A 20,536-nucleotide genomic window follows, 5' to 3' on the forward strand; every position below is an offset into this window, starting at 1 on the left:
CCTCTTTTCCAACAGTTTTATTGCTTGTTTATTTGCTTATTATCTTTTGCATATTTTTACTCTAACTTTTTCCAGTGATTTTTTTTTTTTCATTTATGCTGTACCCTTCACAGGACTGTGAATCCTTGGAGTGGAAGAAATGTATTCTACTTATATTTGTGACCTGATAATGGACATAATGCCTGAAATAGAGTAGATACTCAAATGTTGACAGAATGCCTGATTGAATAATTTTTCACTTCCACTTAAAAATTGTTTGGGGCAATTCCTGTGAATGTTAGTTCAATGAACAGCAAATAACAAGATAGGGAAGCAGAGACTTCTGTTGAGTGGCACAGATCTGGGGTCGGAGGGGGAAACCTGGGTACCCAAGGGACTCATGGGGAAAGAGGCCCAGTAGATAGCTTGGCTTCCCATGGGATGCCTAACTGATGTATCACTCAAGTTAAGAAAGAGGTGCCCACTGGGTCTTTGAAATTTAAAATATTTTATTATTTTTTATTTTTTTAAGGGTACCAGTGATAATTTGTATAATTTGTAACATTCACATCAGTATAATTCAGGTACCCATCACCTTAAATGTTTGTCTTTTCTTTATGTTAGAAATATTTGAATTATTATCTTCTAGCTATTTTGAAATGTATAGTAGATTATTGTAAACTAGAGTCACCCTACTGTTCTACAGGACACTAGGTCTTATTTCTTCTATGAAACTATGTATTTGTACTCATTATTCAGCCTCTCTTCATCCTTCCTTCTCCACTGAACTTTTTGGCCTCCAGTAACCACCAATCTATTCTTTTCTTCTTAGATCCACTTTTTTAGCTTCCACATATGAGTGAGAACATGCAATGTTTGTATTTCTGTGCTTGGCATATTTCACTTAATATAATGAAGAGATGTCTGCATTCTCATGTTTATTGCAGCACTGTTCATAATAGCTGAAATATGGAATCAACCTAAGTGCCCATGAATGGGTGAGTGAAAAAAGAAAATATGGTATATGTACAATGGAATATTATTCAGCCATAAAAAAGAATGAAATCATGTCATTTGCAGTAACATGGATGGAACTGGAAGTTATTATGTTAAGTGAAACAGGCCAAGCAAAGGTCTTCCATTTTTTTAAATGTAAGACTATATTTAATTCCAATTGGCCCATAAAGCAATAACTTATTTTATTATTGGTACTGGGACATATAGCGATAACCAGCCATTAACTGGTTATGAAACTGGGATTTGGGGAGGTAAGATTATATCAAAATCAAGTCTGCTTCAATCAATATACCAGGAGAATATTAAACTTATAATTTAATTAATATAGAATTATTTCATAAAAAATCAGCGGAGCATGAAATAATTCATGATGAATTTGCTTACCAGCTGAAATTAATGTACCACTAGTTGCAGAAATAATAAAAATAGCAATATAAATAGATAACATTTATTAAGTATTTAATGAATGTGTTAGGTGACTAACATGTGATGAATGCTTTGCAGAGATTATCTCAATCTTCATGCAGCATTTAAGACGGGTATGATTGGGTTTGCATTTTACAGATAGAAATATGTATATATATGCATATATATATATGTGTGTGTGTATATATATATATATATGTTTTGAAAGCTTGTTAAATAGCTTGCCTGAGTTTGCACTCATGTGGTGGAGCTGATTTGCTAAGGAAAGCCATTATTTTAACCCTGACTTCTATTTCACATAGAAATCTTTAAAATAAACACCAGTGCCAGAGCCTTACTCTCAAATCATTATTTAATTTATTTGGGGTGTGACTCAGTGATACTGGTATTTTTTTAAAAAGCTGCCTAGTGAGTTCAATGTGCACTTTGAGTAGAGACCAATGAACTATTAAAGCACACTGCTGAGAGCTTAGCTTTGCCTTCCAATTGTACCTTGTCAATACAAAAAAAGGTTATGGTTTTTTTGCTTGGAAGAATAATTTTAAGATTTGTTTTACTTCTTCCATCCTGTACACATTGTTCTTATTTATATATCTCACATTTACCTCACTGATCTTGCCTACCCATGTATTGGCCATTGTCTCCTGAAATATTTCAGCATATAGGCTGGGTGATATAAGAAATCTGATGCTTACCTCTGCAAGTGAATCTATGCTTAGATTGGGCTGTTTTTACTAGGGTTTTGCTGCTGTTGATGTAAATCTTTTTATAAATAGTTTTTCAGTTATCATTATATTTTACTATTTTTGTTAGCTCTGCTAAATAGGCAGCAGGACCTAGTTGATTAGGTTTTATTAAGTACCTCTTTCTATTTGTTTTATATGATGATTGGTTTAACAATGCTTATAAAAATTGCTGTGTTTGTGGTTTCAGATATGTTCATGCAGTACAAACAACTACATAAGACTGGATTTGGATCCATCTTGCTATATTTTCTAACATACTAATTTATGTTAGAAATTCCTTCCCCTATTTCCAACCCAAGCATCATCATTAAAATAAAATACAAGCAAAACAATAGAAAAATAAGCAATCGGCATAAATATGCAATTCAGAAAATATGAAGTAAAGCAAAGAAATAAATATAGAAATGTTTAACAATTATATATGAATCAGCAATAATTTTTTCATAGGTTTTTTATTTTATAGATATAATATAGTATATATGTTCATTATTTATATTGCCCTAGGTGTTACTTCTTTTAGAATGTAAGCTCCATAAGGGAGAGAATTTTGTCTATTTTGTTTAGTGATATATTATAAGAACTGAAACTGGTGCCTATCATAAAATTGACACTCAATAATAAATATTATTCAAAGGAAATAACTATTGAAAGAATGGAATGTTTTAAGTGCATGTGTGTATGCACATGTGTGTGTATACGCCATTAACAAAGATATGGTGAATTGCACACAGTACTACGTGACTGGCAGAAGTATAATTGGTACAGCTTTTCTAAAAAGCAGTCTGTGAAAAGGGATCATGTTTTTCTCAAATATTTATTCTATTTGAATTATTTACAGTTCTAGTACTATGCTTGAAGGAAATATACTTAGTGAAGTGCAGATTTATAGACCAAATACTCTGTTCATAACGTTGATAACCATAAGAGAGACAAAAATCACTGAATAAGTAAAATGTGGCATTCATCATTCCTTCAAAACAGACTAAATGATGTGAAAATGCAGCACTGATAAATGAAAAATGAGAGAAGATAATAGAGCGTGGTTGCAATTTTGTAAAACTTGAGAGAGAAAGATGGGAAAATATTAAGTAATTAAACCACGGTGTTAATAGTAATTATATCTGGGTGGTGAGACTAAGCTAGCTTTTGGGTTTTTGTAGTATTATGAAATGCACAAAATTTCTATATTAATATGTACTATTTTGTTAATTAGAAAAATGTTATTTCAGGCCGGAGGCGGTGCTCACGCCTGTAATCCCATCACTTTGGGATGCCAAGGCAGGCGGATCACTGGAGGTCAGGAGTTTGAGATAAGCCTGGCCAACATGGTGAAACTCGTCTCTACTAAAAATACAAAAAATTAGCTGGGCGTGGTGGCATGCGCCTGTAGTCCCAGCTACTCAGGAGGCTGAGACACGGGAATTGCCTGAATCCAGAAGGCAGAGGTTGCAGTGAGCCAAGAACCCACCACTGTAATCCATCCTGGGCAACAGGATGCGAGACTCCGTCTCAAAGCGAGTCTCGTCTCAAAAATGAAAAAAAAAAAAAAAAAAAAAGAAAAGAGAAAGATTTTTCATGCTTAAAATAATGTTTGAGATAAATAATTTTTGAATACATAAATGGGTGCAAAAATTCATGATATGAGCCTTCTGTCAGAGCAATTTTACAGAATTAGCTAGTAGGGGATTCATAACTTGTTTTTTTGAGTCGAGTTAAGCAATTAATCTATCCTTCATTATGTGTTGAGTGCTTATTCGTAGCATGTCTTTTTTCCACTGAGCAAGGACTACTTTCTCACGGACTGAAAATGCTCTTTGATCTGTAGCTATAGTTTGCTTGGTGGAGAGGGAGGTGACCAAGAAATGATATGTGGATTCTAATGTGTGTGATTTGACGGGATTAATAGAAACGGTTTACTTTCAGTAAGTGTTTTTAAATTAGTCCTGTGTCCTTAGATTTAAAAAGAAAATCATAATCAATCAATTAGCAAATGTTAACTTTGTTACCCAATGAAAGTGTTTTTAGTCTGCCATTTTATAGGGGACAAAAGGGGCATAAGAATTATGGACTTTTGACTGCTGGCATTGTTGTTGGGCCTGGAAAGCTTATTTAAAAAAAGACAATTAACCAATAATAAATGACAATGCTATATTGTGCTTCATTGGAATTCAAATAGGGAGTATTTTCAAGTAATTTTTGACATGTAGCTTGAGGCTTAGAATTGTAATTGGTTATATAAATGGATATGTGCCTTATTTAAAATTTTATCTTTTTAAATATTTTTCTCAAAACTGAAATTGGAAATGAAGAACTTCATGTAAATTCTGGGCAAATATAATTATAATGTTTATGTTATAATTTAGTATTAAATCAGAGTATCAACATGTGCAGTGATTTTAATATTTAACACAGAGCTCTTGTTTAATATTTTTCTCTAGAATTCAGAATTTCCCATAGATATGCAACCAAATCCAAACCTGAATGTTTGTAAAGAAAATCTTTCTCCAGCAAAATTTGACTACAAGCTGAAAAACATTTTTAGACTCCATGAACTTCCAGTGAGCTGGTAGGATTTTTGATGTTTTATTAATACTTTTGAGATTTTATTTTCATGTCAAAATTTTGGTACTCTTACAGCCATTCATGGTCGACATGGTTTGCTTTTAGCCTTTCAAAATTGCTACTCATAGCAGTGAAAGAATTTGCTTATAGCTGCTGTAAGAATCTTAAAAGTAATTGGTTTAAGCACTTGGTGGCAGTACAGACTAAGTGCACTATTATGTATTTTATTGTAGAGGTTGGAGTAAAAATGCACAAATCATTTGTAGAGAAGTTTCTAGGATTACTTTAAAGATAGGATCTCAGCAACTATGCATTTCATTTGTTTTTTTTACTTACCAATTTTACCAATGTTCTTTTTCTCCATTAATAAGTTATTTTTACTTGTTATGAGGACTGTAATTTTATGAACTATAATTACATAGGTTTAAAGATGAGACTTAGTATTACTCAACATTTATTGAAATAAATTGTTTTAAAAATCTGCATATTTATATTCATAAACATTTATTTTAAAACTTATAAAATGGATAGTATTTTTATTCAAAATTAAAAAATATTTCTGTAGAAAATATGCATATATAAACCTTATAATTCCATGGTACATTTACATTTAATTAAGTGGCCAGCTTTTGTTGATAATCATGGATACATCATTTTCGTTATGGTTTAGTTTATATAAGTAACATTATTTTCTTGCAGTTTGTCATACAGTCCCAAATTTATGTAACCGATCTTCAAGAAATCTAAGACTTGTACAAAAACATATGGCATTTGTTTTGTAATTGCTCCTATTATTCTTAAGGAGGACTAATGACTCAGAAGAGACATTAACCACTCTTTAACACATATATTTTACCTGTAGTGAGTATTTTTTTTTATTTGCAAAACTTCCTCTGCTCTTGATGACCATATGGCATGTGCAATCTACTTCCTAAACCCCATTTGTTGATTATTTCCTGGTAGCAAGAATGTTGTCTGTGGTATATGTCATGAGAACATAGCACATATGAATACTTCTGTCATGACCAAAAGCAGTAGGTGAATGAATTGAAAAGGTCTGTTAGTAAAGGGAACCGTAAAAATGATACATTTATACCTTAGTGTTCTATTTCAAGATAAAACAAGTGCCTATACATTCATTTGCTAGTCTTTTGGTGTAAGGTCACGACTTTTTCTTAAATGTCTATTGATTGGAATTCTACACAATATTTCTTACCTAAGCCATGCCAGTAATGCGTCTTCTACAATTTCAATTTGTCATTTCTTTTATCTAAAATAAAAACTTCAGACAACTTCAGTTGATCGCCCTACTTTTTTGTAACATTAATTTTCATCAAAAGCAATTTTGTTTATCATTCTCACATTTCATCACCATAACTAATGTTAATACTACAATAGCAAACACAACTGGCTTATAAACAGGTTTAGGACCAAACTCCTGTGACTGTTTATAATCATGAACCTTGGCTGATGAGTGTAGTCAGTGCTGGTCTACTTGTGTGTGATTGGAGAGCTCTGAGCAGTTGGGGTTCAATGAGTATAGCTTGTGTGTTTTACGGAGATAATGGAACGTATTGGTCAATACAGCAATTATGTGGAGGTTAAGGGAAAAGCTTCTATTAAATGAAAATGTGAAGAAGAAACAGAGGGAAACATTTAGCTCTTAGTCAAAGGCAAAATATGGATTTCAGCTTCATTTATTTCCAGGCTTTGGAAAGACAGCTGTCCTGATTACTACTACTGCAACTCAAAGAATAATGTTTTTGTAACAATCTTCACTAGTTAACCTATTAGGAGGGAAGGTTGTAGCCTTATTAGTTTGTTTATTGGTAGAATAATAAATCGGCAAAAGAAAATTAAACACTAGTCTCTTAGGGTAGCATAAGATTAAGGTGTGACTTTGGGACAACTTATTTACATGGGACACTTTTTGCCCGTTTACTTCATTTTCAATTGGTCTCATTTTCTGCTTCCTTATACTACTATTTCTTTTTTTGCTATGTGTGTTTGTCACTCTTCCAAACACATGGCAAAAGTAGTAGTTTATTCTGCCACTTCTTTCTCTGTACTCTCATTCTATACTACCAATCCTTAACTAGACATAATATAAAACTCAATTTAAAATTATTAGTGTTTCTCAAATAGTTTCATAATCTGTGTCCTTAATTTTAAAACCAGATACCACCCCCTCTACAGATGTACACATACAGAATCTTAGTACTTAGTCTACAATACAGTGTTTATTGACCCAATTATATGCTTCTTTAAGGAAAAAGACAGTTTTTTTTTTTTTTGCTTGGGGACTATGTATTTTTAAAGTTTATTTTTGTTTGTTATTTGCCATCAGTGGAAAGAAAGTTCTTCAGCTATGGTGTATAGTTTTCTTAACTTCAAAAATACAGCAATAAAACTAATGATAATGACAATGGAAATAATATAAATAACAATGCTTTACTGAACCTCTATAAGTGCCAGGATTCAGCTGCTATATACACACACTATCTCTGACCTTTATATTTCTATAAGGCAGTTGTTATTTTTCTCTCTCTGTCTCTCCTTTCTCCTTCTCAGTCACACACATACACGAGACTCAGACACCTTGCAAATCACAAAGAAAGAATTTGTGTCAGCTCTGGTTAACCCAAAGGCAAACTACAAAATGCTGAATAAGCCACACATTATTTTAAATACATAAAATGAAAAAATAATCTCTGCTTTTATAGTTGGGCATACAATTTTGCCAGTAATACACAAGTATATGTCCCATGATTGGGACAAAATGCATGACACACATGACCTAGGATAATTGCTATAAACTTAAATATGAAAATAAGTAGTTAGATTGTGTTTAAGTGCAGAATAATTATGTATTTTTTCCTCTGGAAAAACAGATTTATCAAAATGTATTTTTATAATGTTTTTCTAACAAGGTCATAATAAAATCAATGCATATTAAAATCCAGGTAATTTAAAAATCAGTGATGTCTTACTAGTTTGCATTTTCATAGAGTATGGTTTCATAGGTCAAAGAACCAGAAAGATTTTAAATTAAATTAGTTAAGAGAGTTTTTAAGCTCTGATTTAGGTAGATGTCTTTCTTCTACTCTTGCAGGTTGCTTCCCATCAGCCTACAACATGTCTTCCAGTGATGGCCACTAGTTGTTTGTTTGTTTGTTTTGTTTTTTGAGATGGAGTCTCGCTCTGTTGCCCAGGCTGGAGTGCAGTGGTGTGATCTCAGCTGACTGCAGACTCCGATTCCCAGGTTCAAGGGATTCTTCTGCCTCAGCCTCCCGAGTAGCTGGAACCACAGGTGCCCGCCACCACATCTGGCTAATTTTTGTATTTTTAGTAGAGATGGGGTTTCACCATTGTGGCCAAGTTGTTTAACATTTTTTTTTTTTTCTTATCCAGAAAACTCCCCATCAAACCTATGCTATTTCTTCATACCCTGCTCATTGTCTCTAAGGAGGCTGACAAAAGTGCAGACTTAACTAACACCCTCCACTTGTCCTTACCATTCTCTCCTGCCATCAGGTTCTCTTCCTTTCCTCTCCCAAAACTGCTCTTGCCAGTCATTAGCCGCGCCCCGTGTCCATCACCCGTCATCTCTCACTCGTTCTCATTTTCTTCACCTCTGAGCTGCAGTCAGTACAACTGACCACTCCTGCTTTTCCTCTCCTGACTCCTATTATTTGCTAGCTCCTAGTATTCCTGCTGACCCCCAGGCTCATATCCTTCTCAGCATCTTCAGTGAGCTGCTCCTCTCTGGCCAGATTTCTGGTTGACAGGTTGGCCCTAGACTCAACTTTATAGCTTCCTCTTTTCACTCTCATTTGCAGGTGGCTTCTTCCATTCTCTGGCTTTAAATACTTTACATATGGTGGTGTCTCTACCATGACGTCTCTCCTGAGCTTGAATATCTAATAGGTTTCTCCAAATTTTCATCTGTCCAAAAAATAACTTTGGTTTCCCCCCAGAAAACCTAATCTTCTCCTTACCTTCCTCACTTTTGCGAAAGTACCAAATCTGTGTGAACTTACTTAAGCTAAAAGCCTAGGAGTCTTTTAAAAAATTCCTCATTCTCTCACCCTGCAATTCCCACCATTAAATCTACCAGAAAGTCTGATAAGCCTTTCCTCCAGAATATATTTAATGTTTTCCCACTTCTTTCTATCTGTATTACTATGGTCATTTCTCATACTCTTGCAAAAGCCTCCTAATTTACCCTGTCTTACCTCACAATAATTGCTCATGTCACAATAGCTGAACACATTTTTAAAATGTAAATCAGATCATCAGATTTTCTGCTTTAAACACAATGACGTCTTCTGCTTGTTGAAAAAATAAAACCCAAACTTCTTACTGTGTGGCCTTTGCAAGATGAGATTCTTGCCTACCTCTTTGGCTGTATACTCTCCTACTCTCCCTTTCCCTATCTCCTCAGCGACACCAGACTTCTCACTATTCTGCAAACATACCACACTTATTTCTACTCCAAGGTCTTTCCACTACCTTCTCCATGGACTCCCCGTATTACTTCTCCAATTTTTACATGTCTAGCTCATTCTAACCTCTCTTAGCTCAAATGTTACCTCTTCAGAGAGGCAGTGCCTGAAAAATCTAGCTAATATTTTACTCCTCACTCTCTTAGTCACGTTCAGTCCTTTCATTCTACTTTATTTCATTCTTGGTTCTCAGTAGGCACGCAAGTGTCTTCCTAGTTTATGTGTGGCAGAGATGGGTAGATGCTCACCAGTCCAGTTTCCTCTTCTCTGAGCCCATTGGGAGATTATATCTTCAGTTTGGAATTGAACTTGGGAATTTGGCCATGTGCCTAAAAATAACCAAAGGCGGTGCACATCACTTCCAGACCTAACCCCTAAGACCTCCAGTGGGATTCACTGTTGACTTTGAAAGTTCTAAGCCATGTGATAGAAGAAGCATGGTTCCCTGAAACATTTGTTGGTTGTAGAGTTCTCCAAACTTTATCAAGCTTTAATTTTCCAGACTAATGGGCTATCTCTTTGTGAAATTAGATGTTAGGCCATACATGATAGATGAATTTTAAAAATAAAAAGATTGAAGACATTTTCACATTCACTCATTCACACACACAAAAATATTATTGAACATGTGTCAGGCACTATTCTGGGCAGTTAACTAACCAGACACAAATCTGTTCTGAGGGAGATTACATTGATTGAGGGAACAGTTAATAAGCCAATAGTGAACACATACTGTATTTGATGGCCATAAATGCTATAGAAAAACATTAAGCGAGACAGAGGGAAACTGAGTGTAGTATGAATTCAGTTGTAAAGAGAGTGGCCAGGACTTTTTTTGAGAAAGTGATATGTGAGGGAAACCTGACGCAGGTGATGAAGTGAGACATGTGGAGCACTAGGAAGAAACTTAGAGACAGAAGGAATAGCAAATGCAAGGCCTTGAGATGGGAGCATATCCAGAATATTGCGGGAACAGCAAGGGGTCCAGCATGGACAGAGTAAGTGAGCTTGGAGAATAGGAGGGGGAATATAAAATTAAATACTTGGGGATCAAAGAGGCTGTGACTTAGGGTCTTATAAATCATAGTAAAGAGGACTTTGAATTTTAATCTGAGAATGTTAGGAAGGTATTAGAGGATTTTGAACAGAAGAATTATGCAATTTTACATAGGTAAAAACAAAGTGTCTGTAACTGCTGTGAAGAAATTATGCTGTTATGGGGGTTAAGAATAGAAGCTGGTGGACTAGTTAGCAACTATTTCAGTAATCCAAGAAAATTATAAGGTTTCCTGGACTAAGTTGACAGTGATATAGAGGCTAATGAGTAGTCAGATTTTCATTATTTTTTTGATAGGAGAGTTGACAGGATTTTCTGATGGGCTGGTTGTGGAGTGAAAGAAAGAATTTAAGAATGATTCCAAGGTTTTTGGCCTGAGAACAGGAAGAATAAAGTGACCATTAATTTACATGGGGAAGACTAAGGGAGGAACAGGTTTGGACAGGTTTGACATGTTAAGCGATTGATGGTAATTAAACTAAATGAACTTAGATATACATAGGACACCTTGGACTGTGCTGTGAGCAAAGTTCACAATTGTGTATGCCACCTAGCGAACAGGTTCATGTCGGTACTATTTCATGTATTTTAATTGAAACAGACACCAGAAATAAAGTTACTAAGTAGCTTTTACTGTGAAAATATGGGCATTATAGAAATGTAACTTTTGGACGTGAGACAGTATAAAGCTTAAGTACTTAATTATATATATCCATATCTAAACTATATTAGTTAAATTATATGTTTTCATAATTAATCACATATTAAATTCTATGTTTTCATAATAAGTTCACATTTTAAAATATGAGTTTTGAAATTAAATATCTTGAAAATAATTATAGATATTTGTATTTTCCAATGGATATTTATAAGTTTAAATTGTGTTGTAATTTTCATGTTTATATCCCATCAAAACAAACAAGCAATATGTTAGAGCAAAGTCTATATTTAAATTTTGCATTTCTGAGAGAAATAATTTATACTCCATTAAGCTTCAAGAAAATTCCCCTTAGGAAGGTGATAATTACATACAATTAAAACACTTGCGATCATTATTTATAAGTATTTTACAGAATAATTTAAAATATTTTCTATAATATAAAGATAAATTCTGCTAGTTTTATAGTTTATTATCAAAGTACTAAGGTATTCACCTGGCTTCTATTAAATAATAATATTTATGCCATTAAATTTTAAGAAGAAAGGTGTACAATATGCAGCAAATGTAAACATTCATTTTAATGAGCTATTTACCTTTTTGGGGTATGTTCTATGAATAAATACATTATCTAATTAGTAGATTAGATTTTCAATTTATTTCAGATTGTCTTTAGAGCCACTGCATGTGTCTGTCTTCAACTTTAAAGTACGTTTGTTTAGACGCTGGGTTTTCTGAGCAGCTGTCATCTTCCAGAAGGTGTTCTACTTTGTTTTTTTTTACGGTCAACTCACAGCTAAAATTATGGAAAGGCTTTAACATTGGTCACAGATGATGCACAGAGCATTTTCAATTCCAGCGTTTCACAGACTCGGTGATAGACCGACAGTTGCCCTTCTGGGACTATAAACATTTTTCATTCCCTTTTAATTATCTAGATCTATAGTAATAACCACAGTGACCTACAAGAAGGCATTGTTGGACATACTATAATTATATACCGCAATTATGTGTAGTGCCAACAATATATAAAAATCCCACCCTTTAACTACGGTTAGTAAGAAATGAAACTATGTTTTCCTGCCTTAGGACATTGTTTCAGTTTTTGAAAAATTAAGACATTCCATTTTTACATAAAATTTTTTCTGGAGTATATTATTATGGTAAGGCAGGTCTATTTCCATGGACTGACAATACATTAAGAATAGTCCAATAAATATGGAAAGCATCTCTCACTCCAGCTTCCTCCTTAGCTACATACTGGTATTTCCTATTTCATACTGTGTAATAGAAAGGGAAATGCAAGTTCATAGCAAAGGTTAATCTTTGTAATGCAGAATGTCGGAGAAGATGGTTTAGAACAAATACCAATATATCTCTTGTTCTCTTTGAAAATTTATTTAGTATTTCAAACTATATTATATTCACACCTGTACTCATTATTCTGTTTAAATAGTTAAAGGTGACAAGAACTGGTGAAGTATGAGCAATCAGTAGTTTTGATTTAGGTGAAGCACCCATCAGGTAATGGCAGTAGTAATTGCCACTTGCCAATGTCTTGGCAAGTTGAGGTGAAACCAATGTCTTTAGTCCATGTTAAAGTCAATGCATGTGGAATGGTATCCCATAATTGACTTTTTTTTTTTTTTTTTATGATGAATGGGTTGTAAACATCAGTGCTTGTGTCATAGATCTAAATCTTAAACCAATTTTGGCAATTTCTTATAGGACCATAACTAGAATGATATGGTCATATTGGTTTATATCATTAAATTTTTCGTATTAAAAAGGCTTTTATAGTCCAATAGAAAGTAATACAACTTTCATTAGATTTATATACCTAATATATAAACAATATTGATGCTCTCATTTCAACTTTTAAACTCCTGACATTATCCTACACTGCAATGACTATTAATTCAGAGTACCTCATGAAATAAGACATTTCAACTTGCATATCTTGTGAGCACCTCAAATTCAGCAGGTCTCAATACCAGCTCTCCTTTTTCATCATGTTCCTCCTCTCCATGCTCACCAACTTTCTCCCATTTTATTTGATGTTATTATCATCCATATGGTCACCTAAGATGACCTGTGAGTCTTTTTAACATCCTCTTTACCGCTTATTTATCACATGCAATCCATCACTTAAGCCTGTGTATTTTATGTCCAAAATGAGTTATTCAGTCATTCACGTCTGTCAAAGACCATCATCTGTCACTTAGGCTTCTCCAGCAGCTTCCTATGGTCTGCCTCCAGTCACTCCTCCAACTGGAACTTATCCTCCCTACTGCCGTCATAGTAGTCTTTCTAAAATAAAGATCCAATATCTTATTTCTGCTTTAAAATCTTTATTTTTCAAGCCCTTGACACATTTCACTCTTCCCTATGTAGCTCTAACCCATTTTTTACTAGTTCTATTGTGTCCTTTGCTTCTGCACCCCTTATGCTCTACATTCAAAGAAATCCCTTCATGTGTTCATGCATTGGCTCATGTTCCTTTCACCATTATGCATGTTACCTCCTTTTTCTACTTGTCAATATTCAAGCAACCTAAAGTATGTTTCCATACTAAACTAGAGCCCCTTTCTGTACTCTTGATATTAGGTACATAGCCTAGAAAATGCATAATATAGGGGTGCATAGAACAGATCTTATGGATTCCCAATGATTTATTTTTGTGTCTATGTCTCCCAACACCCCAGTAAGGACTCTTAAGGGCACAGATCATATCTTGTCATTATGAATAGTCCCTGATAGATAGGAGGTGACTTAGTATGTGTTGAAAGCATGAATGCATTACTTAAGTTATTATGATTGTCTGTTGTTCCATAGCCAGGTTTTTCAACATACTGTATATTATCTACTTATAACCTAGGTATCACCAGCAGTCACCCTATCTTTTAAAATTTATTTAGCTTGAATATCAAGAAATTTCTATGAATGCCTGTGGTGCAGTTTGCCCACTCATTATCGTAACCATAACTGGCATTCTCTGTGCCTATAGGGTAGCTATAAACACTACTCTCATAATAATAAGAGTTACTTCTGTCATGTGCTCATGACCCAATTCTCTCACACTTTTCAGAAAGCACAAAGAGGACCCCTTTTTTTTCAGCCTGCCTTATTCGCTCAAATTTCTAGGTTTCTTACTCTCGCTTATCTGTTTTCTCAACAGTCATTCTCCAATTCTGATATGGACTTTCTCCTCCTGGTTTCCAGACATCTGGTTTCTTTAGTATTCCTAAGACTTTCACTGGATTCCTGAATCTTCTGCTTTTTCCTCATCTATTTGGCTTTCTTGATTCTGAATTTTGACAGCCAATTAACCTTTAAACTTGAGCTTGCTAAACTGACACCTGGCTTTTCACTCCATAATCTCTCAGTTCTATTCTTTAACTATCCAATCAGATTCTCTTGGCATCTGTATTTTATATCATTCTCCATTTGGGGAGTGAGGATACACCTGACAGACCCACAGAATGCGTTTGTGGGGAAACCCAGTAACAAATATAAATTTAGAGTATACTGTATATTCTGGATTGAATCCATGGGCTTAGGATTTTTCAACTGATGAGTATATGAAAGGAAAACTAGGCATTTCAGGTACATTTGATATATGAATGTCACAGATATACAGTAAAATGTAGTCAAAATCTCCTCCCTTTTTCAATAAGACCACCAGTAGGAGGAAGATAATTGATTTGGTGAAGGCCAAGAATATAATTGGGTCATATTGCTAAAACTTGCAACTTTATGTGAGAGGAGAAAAGTAGTCTTGAATTGAGAAAAACACAGTTATTTCCCCTTGGTTTTCTTCATTTATTTAATAGTTATATACTCAATTCCTACCTTATGTTCTAAACATTAGGAATAAAACGGTGAGTGAGAGAGAGAGAGACAGGGATTTATTTCTGTGCTTCTTTTTATCATAATGCTAGTACAACATAGAGATCCAATTATTGACCGTGGGCCTAGAAGAAAAGGATAGAGAGCCACCGATGTTATTTTAGGCCTTGGAGTGGGGTTGTAGGTAATAGGTTGAAGGAGTCCTGCTGTCATATTTGAGAGTGGAGATTAACTAGTTTGCATTAACCTGAGTTCTTTTTGCATATTTTCTTCAGAAGGAATTGAAAGGTGCCTGAGCAAAGACTTGGGCCTCCTAGTTTCCAAACTGCTCTAGCTCCTAATCACAGCAGAGTAATATCAGGAAAGGAATAAGAAAGTTGAAACTGTGTAGGTCATGGGTAATGAGATATATATTTTATGGTATGCAAACACATGGGTAATTCTTGGTGAGGGGAGAGACCTTTCGCACAGGAGAAAAGGTACCTGTATATTTCTAATCTCCCATCCAAGTACTCACCAGGTCCAACCCTGGTTAGCTTCCAAGTTTTGATGAGACAAGGCATGTTGAGTGTGGAATGGCCGTAGACTGCACATTCCTGATCTCAACAGGGAGTTCTAGACTAAATCTTTTAAGGTAACTTCTATCTGCAATAATTCTTGCAGATACCATTGACAAGTTTTATAACTTTCATTTTGTTATGTTAAATTGGGCTAACAACAACTTCTCAAGAAGCCTAACAAATTGGTTATGTTAGGTATCATTTTCCTTGCTTTAGTAATAACATTGAACATTTATTAAGCTGATAATAATAACTGCCTGAGAAATTGTGATCTAGGAATAGAAAGAATTTACCTGCATTTGTTTTATATTTATGCTTAAGGAAACTGAAATAACAGCAGTTGGTGAAAAAAAATATACATCTATTTCCAAAATGTTCTAGCTCTTCTTCCTAATATTTTCTCATGCAAAACATTGTCAGGGAACTGACATGATAATGCCAGCAGTTTTCTTCAGAGGAAGCTGAATTTGTATGTCTTAAGACCTGCTCTGTGTATTTAAACAGAGTGATTGGGAAATAACTACCGTAATTTCTTAGGGAAAATTTTGAGACCTTTTCCCCTTTTGTGCAAAATGTTGTAGTACATTTAAGTCTAGTTGTTTATTACATGACAGTAGAGTATACTTTTCCTTTTTGTGCTTGGCAGAGAATGTACATTTATTTGCAATGTTTATCTAGATATTAAAAAGAGATATTGGACTTACTATATACTAAAGCTTAGTTGTTCTAGAAAAGTAATTTTATTGATTTTAATCTTTACTGCTAGTCATATTGCTATTTACTTATTTTTCTTTCTAAAAAACAAGCCAACAAAAAAATTCCTGAAAATTGTTAATTAATAGATTTAGATACTGAAGTAGCCAATCAAATGATGTCTTAGGCTATTAACCAAAGTGGTTTAAGAATTACATACATTTATTTTTATTTAGCTATTTCCAAAGTTATTTTTAAATTTAAATAGTGGCTTTTATTCTGGAATAGGACATAGTAAGTAAAACCTCTAAAAAAATTCAAATGTTGTGTCTTCGTTGTTGTTGCTGTTCTTTTTTGAGACAGAATCTCATCCTGTTACGCAGGCTGGAGCGCAGTGGCATGAAGAGGACTCAATGCAGCCTGGACCCCCAGGTATCAAGCAGTCCTCCTGTCAGCCTCCCGTGTAGCTGAGACCACGGGCATGCACCAGCCATTTTTAAATTTTTTTTTTTTTTCTGTAGAGACGGGATCTTCCCATGTTTCCCAGGCTGATCTCAAATTCCTGGGCTGAAGCGATTCTTCTGCCTCAGCCTCCCAAAGTGCTGGGATTACAGGCATGAGCCACCGCACCTGTTTCAATAGTTGTGCCTTTCATACAAGGAACCACGTTTATAAATAAAAATATTTTACTCTTTATTTGTTCACCCTACTACAAAGTCATTTAGATGAAAGTAGAAACTTTGAAATAATAGGCTAAATAAAAATGTGATTTATGAATTAGTTTATTAATCTCTATTAAGAGATCAGCAAACGGTTATGCTTAAAACTTGGATGGTGCTACCACAATGATGATCACAATGAACATTTTTCGAAAAGTTGAGCCAATCACGTTAAAGGCTTTTCACATAATTTCTTATTTAATCCTTACGAACAATTCTTTAATATGGTACTATTTTTCATCCATTTTACAGAGGTGTATATAGCAGTTACCCACTTTCCCATCTGAGTATCTGAATCTCCCACTGGCTATCAACTTCTTTGGGAAAGAACTGGCTCTTGTTTACATATTCTAGTATAGTATAGCTTATGACAACATAGTTGGCACTTAAAACACAGTGGCTTGATGAATGAATAGGTTCCTAGAAAACGACGAGCCTGCATTTTCTAGTCAAGTCATATGTACGACAGAAGGGTCAAATATAGGTGAGTTTTAAAGACTCTTCTTAATAAATATGAGTTAGCCACTTTCACAACCGTAGACATTTACCCTTGATTCCTGTCTGTATGTCATGAAAATTTGATAGTACCGATTACTATGTATCTGTTTATGTACCTTGGACTTTTGGAAGGCCACAAAACATTCTAATATCTAATATTGTTTCACCTCCCCTATGAATCAATTTTTGCCTCTGTTGGGGCAGCTTTGCTCTGATTGAGAATTTATGAGTTAAGCAACGGGTGAAGACATTGAAATGTTTATTTCCTCAGAAAGAAAATCAAAGGCTCTTTGCCTACCTTCTTTATGTGCTTCACCATCTTGTTTTCACAGTGCTTCCATTTATTGCCATAAAATGTCATGTTGGCATGTTACCATAAAATACTGAAAAGGCACCACTTTAGAAGAATATTTGATGATGAAGTGAAGCAATAGCCCCATTGCTCCTCACCACCCCTCATGCCCTTCAGGTCTGGTTTAGCCTGTAATGTGACTTCAGTATTCTAAGGTGAGATCAACCTTTTCTTTTTGGAGAGTTATTCATAAAAAGGCTAATGCCCACTTGTGCTCATAAGGAATGACACAGGGAAACCTGGGGGACAAAGCTACCAACTTTTCTTGTTTGGAGGAAATTTTCCCTTAGCTTAGTACTGTCCTTAAAAATAAATCATTAAGCAAGAACAATTTTGTGACAAGGAATAAAGGGAAATTGGTAAATGAAAGTGAAATGGTAAAAAATAGAGGATTAAGAGTTACAATTAAATAAATTAAAATGTGGAAATGTAACCAGACCCAGGTTCAGCTCCTCACAACCTGAAAGCCAAACACAGGAGGTGAGGGTTGGTGGGGGGGAAAAGCAGGTTTTAATTGGAAAGCCAGCACACGGAGAACATGGTGAACTAGTGCTCTAAAACACCATCTTAAATTTTACAGCTTATCATAGGAATTTTTAAGGGGAACTTTGTATGGGAGACATGTGGGAGTAGTGCAGGGTGCAGGGTCTGCGTGTCTTGTTCTCGTGGCTATCTTGTGGGTTGTTACTGGCCTGGAAGTCTGATTAGCATTATATTCACTCTCCCCAGTGGTAGTAGAACGACTGTTTGTGACTCTTCCTAAGGGGGAGGACTCTATAGGGGTTGCATGCCTGGTTTGTAGCAAGATTAGCTTCTGAAATTTCTTATGCAAGAGCATAATTAGATTAGCATGCATTACCAGAGGGCAGTGTGTAGAGAGGGAAGGAACGAAGAAGTGAAAGTGGAGGGACGGAAGAAAAAGAAAGTGGGTGATATTTAAAACCCAGGTCCCTGGTTACAGTAACAGAAACAAAACACCTTTAAATTTTAATCAGAGACACATTTTAAGAAATAAAGATTAAAGGTATTAAATAAAAGAAATCGAGAGGTTTAAAACAAAGTAGAAGACAGCAAATAAAAAAGTTTAACTTGAGGGCAAAAAAATTATTTTTAATGTAAAAATAAAGACAATTAGGGATTTTTTTATATGCCTAGTAAACAAAACTATATTAGAAGATAAAGAAGGCTTGTTGGAAATAGGGAGACTAAAGATAAAAGAAATAGGGATCCACTTGAAGTTTGAAAAAGGGGCTATTTAAAACAACTAGCGAGAATTAAAGCAACTGGAAACCATTACATAATGGCAAGCTGCTAGGCTATAAAACTGTATCTTCTATGAAGATGTAAGAAAGAAAATAGGTGGGGAAATAGGAAAAAAGGGAAATGTATAAAAGCTCCAAGCTATAATCAAGTGAGGTTGAATTCTGGCTAAATGTCCCTGTAGAGATGTGCAAAATGCATATATTTATAGGAGCCCATTTACTTTCACCTAATCTTAGGCTCTGCCTGCCAGGGTGCTACAGACTTGCCCAGATGGACAAAATATTCATGCCCTTCAGAATTTTCCAAGGCAGTGTGCTCTGCGTCTCACAGTCTTTCCCCCTCAGACTTGCTCCACAGCATAGATAAACACTTATTTTGGTTCGAGGACGCGCATTTAAGTACTGGTGTGCATTCAAAATATCATTTGTATCAGTGACATTTTGGTATTTATTATCACTTATAACAGCAAATGTTTTGTATAAATATAAGTAGACCTTTCTACTTGACAACTATGACCTTTAATTTCACCCGGACTGCACATATTATATATAATGGAGATTTAAATAGTATTATAGAAATGGATAAGGGATATCAATTTCAAATGTACAATGTCAAAACTACCAGCTGCAGTTGAAATGAGATTTATATGTGAACACATTTTTTTTTAACTTTTTTTTAGTTTTGTTTTTCTTTTTTAAATTATTTGGAGATAATGAGTAAAATTCTACTATATTCTGGTAGCATCACTCTGCAAGATTTACTCTACCATACAAATGTATGTTTTTTGGTATTCTATTTTGAAAGGTTGTGTTGTTATAATATTGGTATTGAAAATATTAGTTAACAATATTTTAAAACATAAATTAGTATTTATTTGGGTAGGATGAAGGAGTTGATGATAGCGACAACTTTTAATTGCAGATAAAATTACTAAATGCATAATTACATACAACTTGTGGCAGCTTTGTATTTAGAGATAATGATGTTTAATTAGGTATATTTTTTTAAATGAAAATGAGTTTATTCTTTTTTTAATAGAGTAATACATGGTCCCCTTTACTTCACTTTTCAAATATAAAACAGATAAACAAACCCTGTTAACACTTTGGATAACTATTATCCTTTTAGAAATCCCTACAAGCCCCATTCCTCTACACCCAGTCAGGATCATATAAAGATTGTTCTGAAACTTGCTTTATGCCGTTAAGACCTTGTGACTCTTCTGTGTTAGCCATTCCATCCTTGTTTATATATCTGATTAATATTAATAAATCCTATATAATAATTTATCTCATCATTTTTATAAATAACACAGCTGACTATATTTTAATATAGAGTTTTACATACTGGTCTGCTTCATTTGGATTTCTTTATAATTTATGAGATTTTTGTACTTTTCCTATTTGCATTAGATATTTATGGGTGCAATATATTTCTGGGGTTAAGTTACCTTCTAGAATTAAACTACAATCTATTTAAGTGCTTAATTTTAGGAAATAAAGACACTAGATGAGAAGATAGTTCTTGACAAAATAATATTTTTATTTCTATGTATTATATAGAAACATGTAAATAATTTTAGTTATTGACTTGTAGTGAATTTATCTTCTTGAACTAGAGTATATGTGAGGGTAAACATAGGAATATTCCAT

The 20,536-nt window shown here is 34.3% G+C and overlaps 1 protein-coding gene across 3 annotated transcripts in view; it reads left to right on the forward strand.

Moving 5' to 3' along the window:
- SPAG16 (sperm associated antigen 16) overlaps nucleotides 1-20,536 on the forward strand; it is a 1,175,325-nt gene that overhangs the window by 208,702 nt on the left and 946,087 nt on the right. For all 3 annotated transcript variants that reach the window (XM_023220360.1, XM_023220353.2, XM_023220369.2), the window contains one exon: nucleotides 4,607-4,734. In XM_023220360.1, coding sequence (XP_023076128.1) covers nucleotides 4,607-4,734 — 128 coding nt within the window. The remainder of the gene's footprint in view (nucleotides 1-4,606; nucleotides 4,735-20,536) is intronic.

This window comes from Piliocolobus tephrosceles, chromosome 11, assembly GCF_002776525.5.
Source record: "Piliocolobus tephrosceles isolate RC106 chromosome 11, ASM277652v3, whole genome shotgun sequence".
NCBI lineage: Eukaryota > Metazoa > Chordata > Mammalia > Primates > Cercopithecidae > Piliocolobus > Piliocolobus tephrosceles.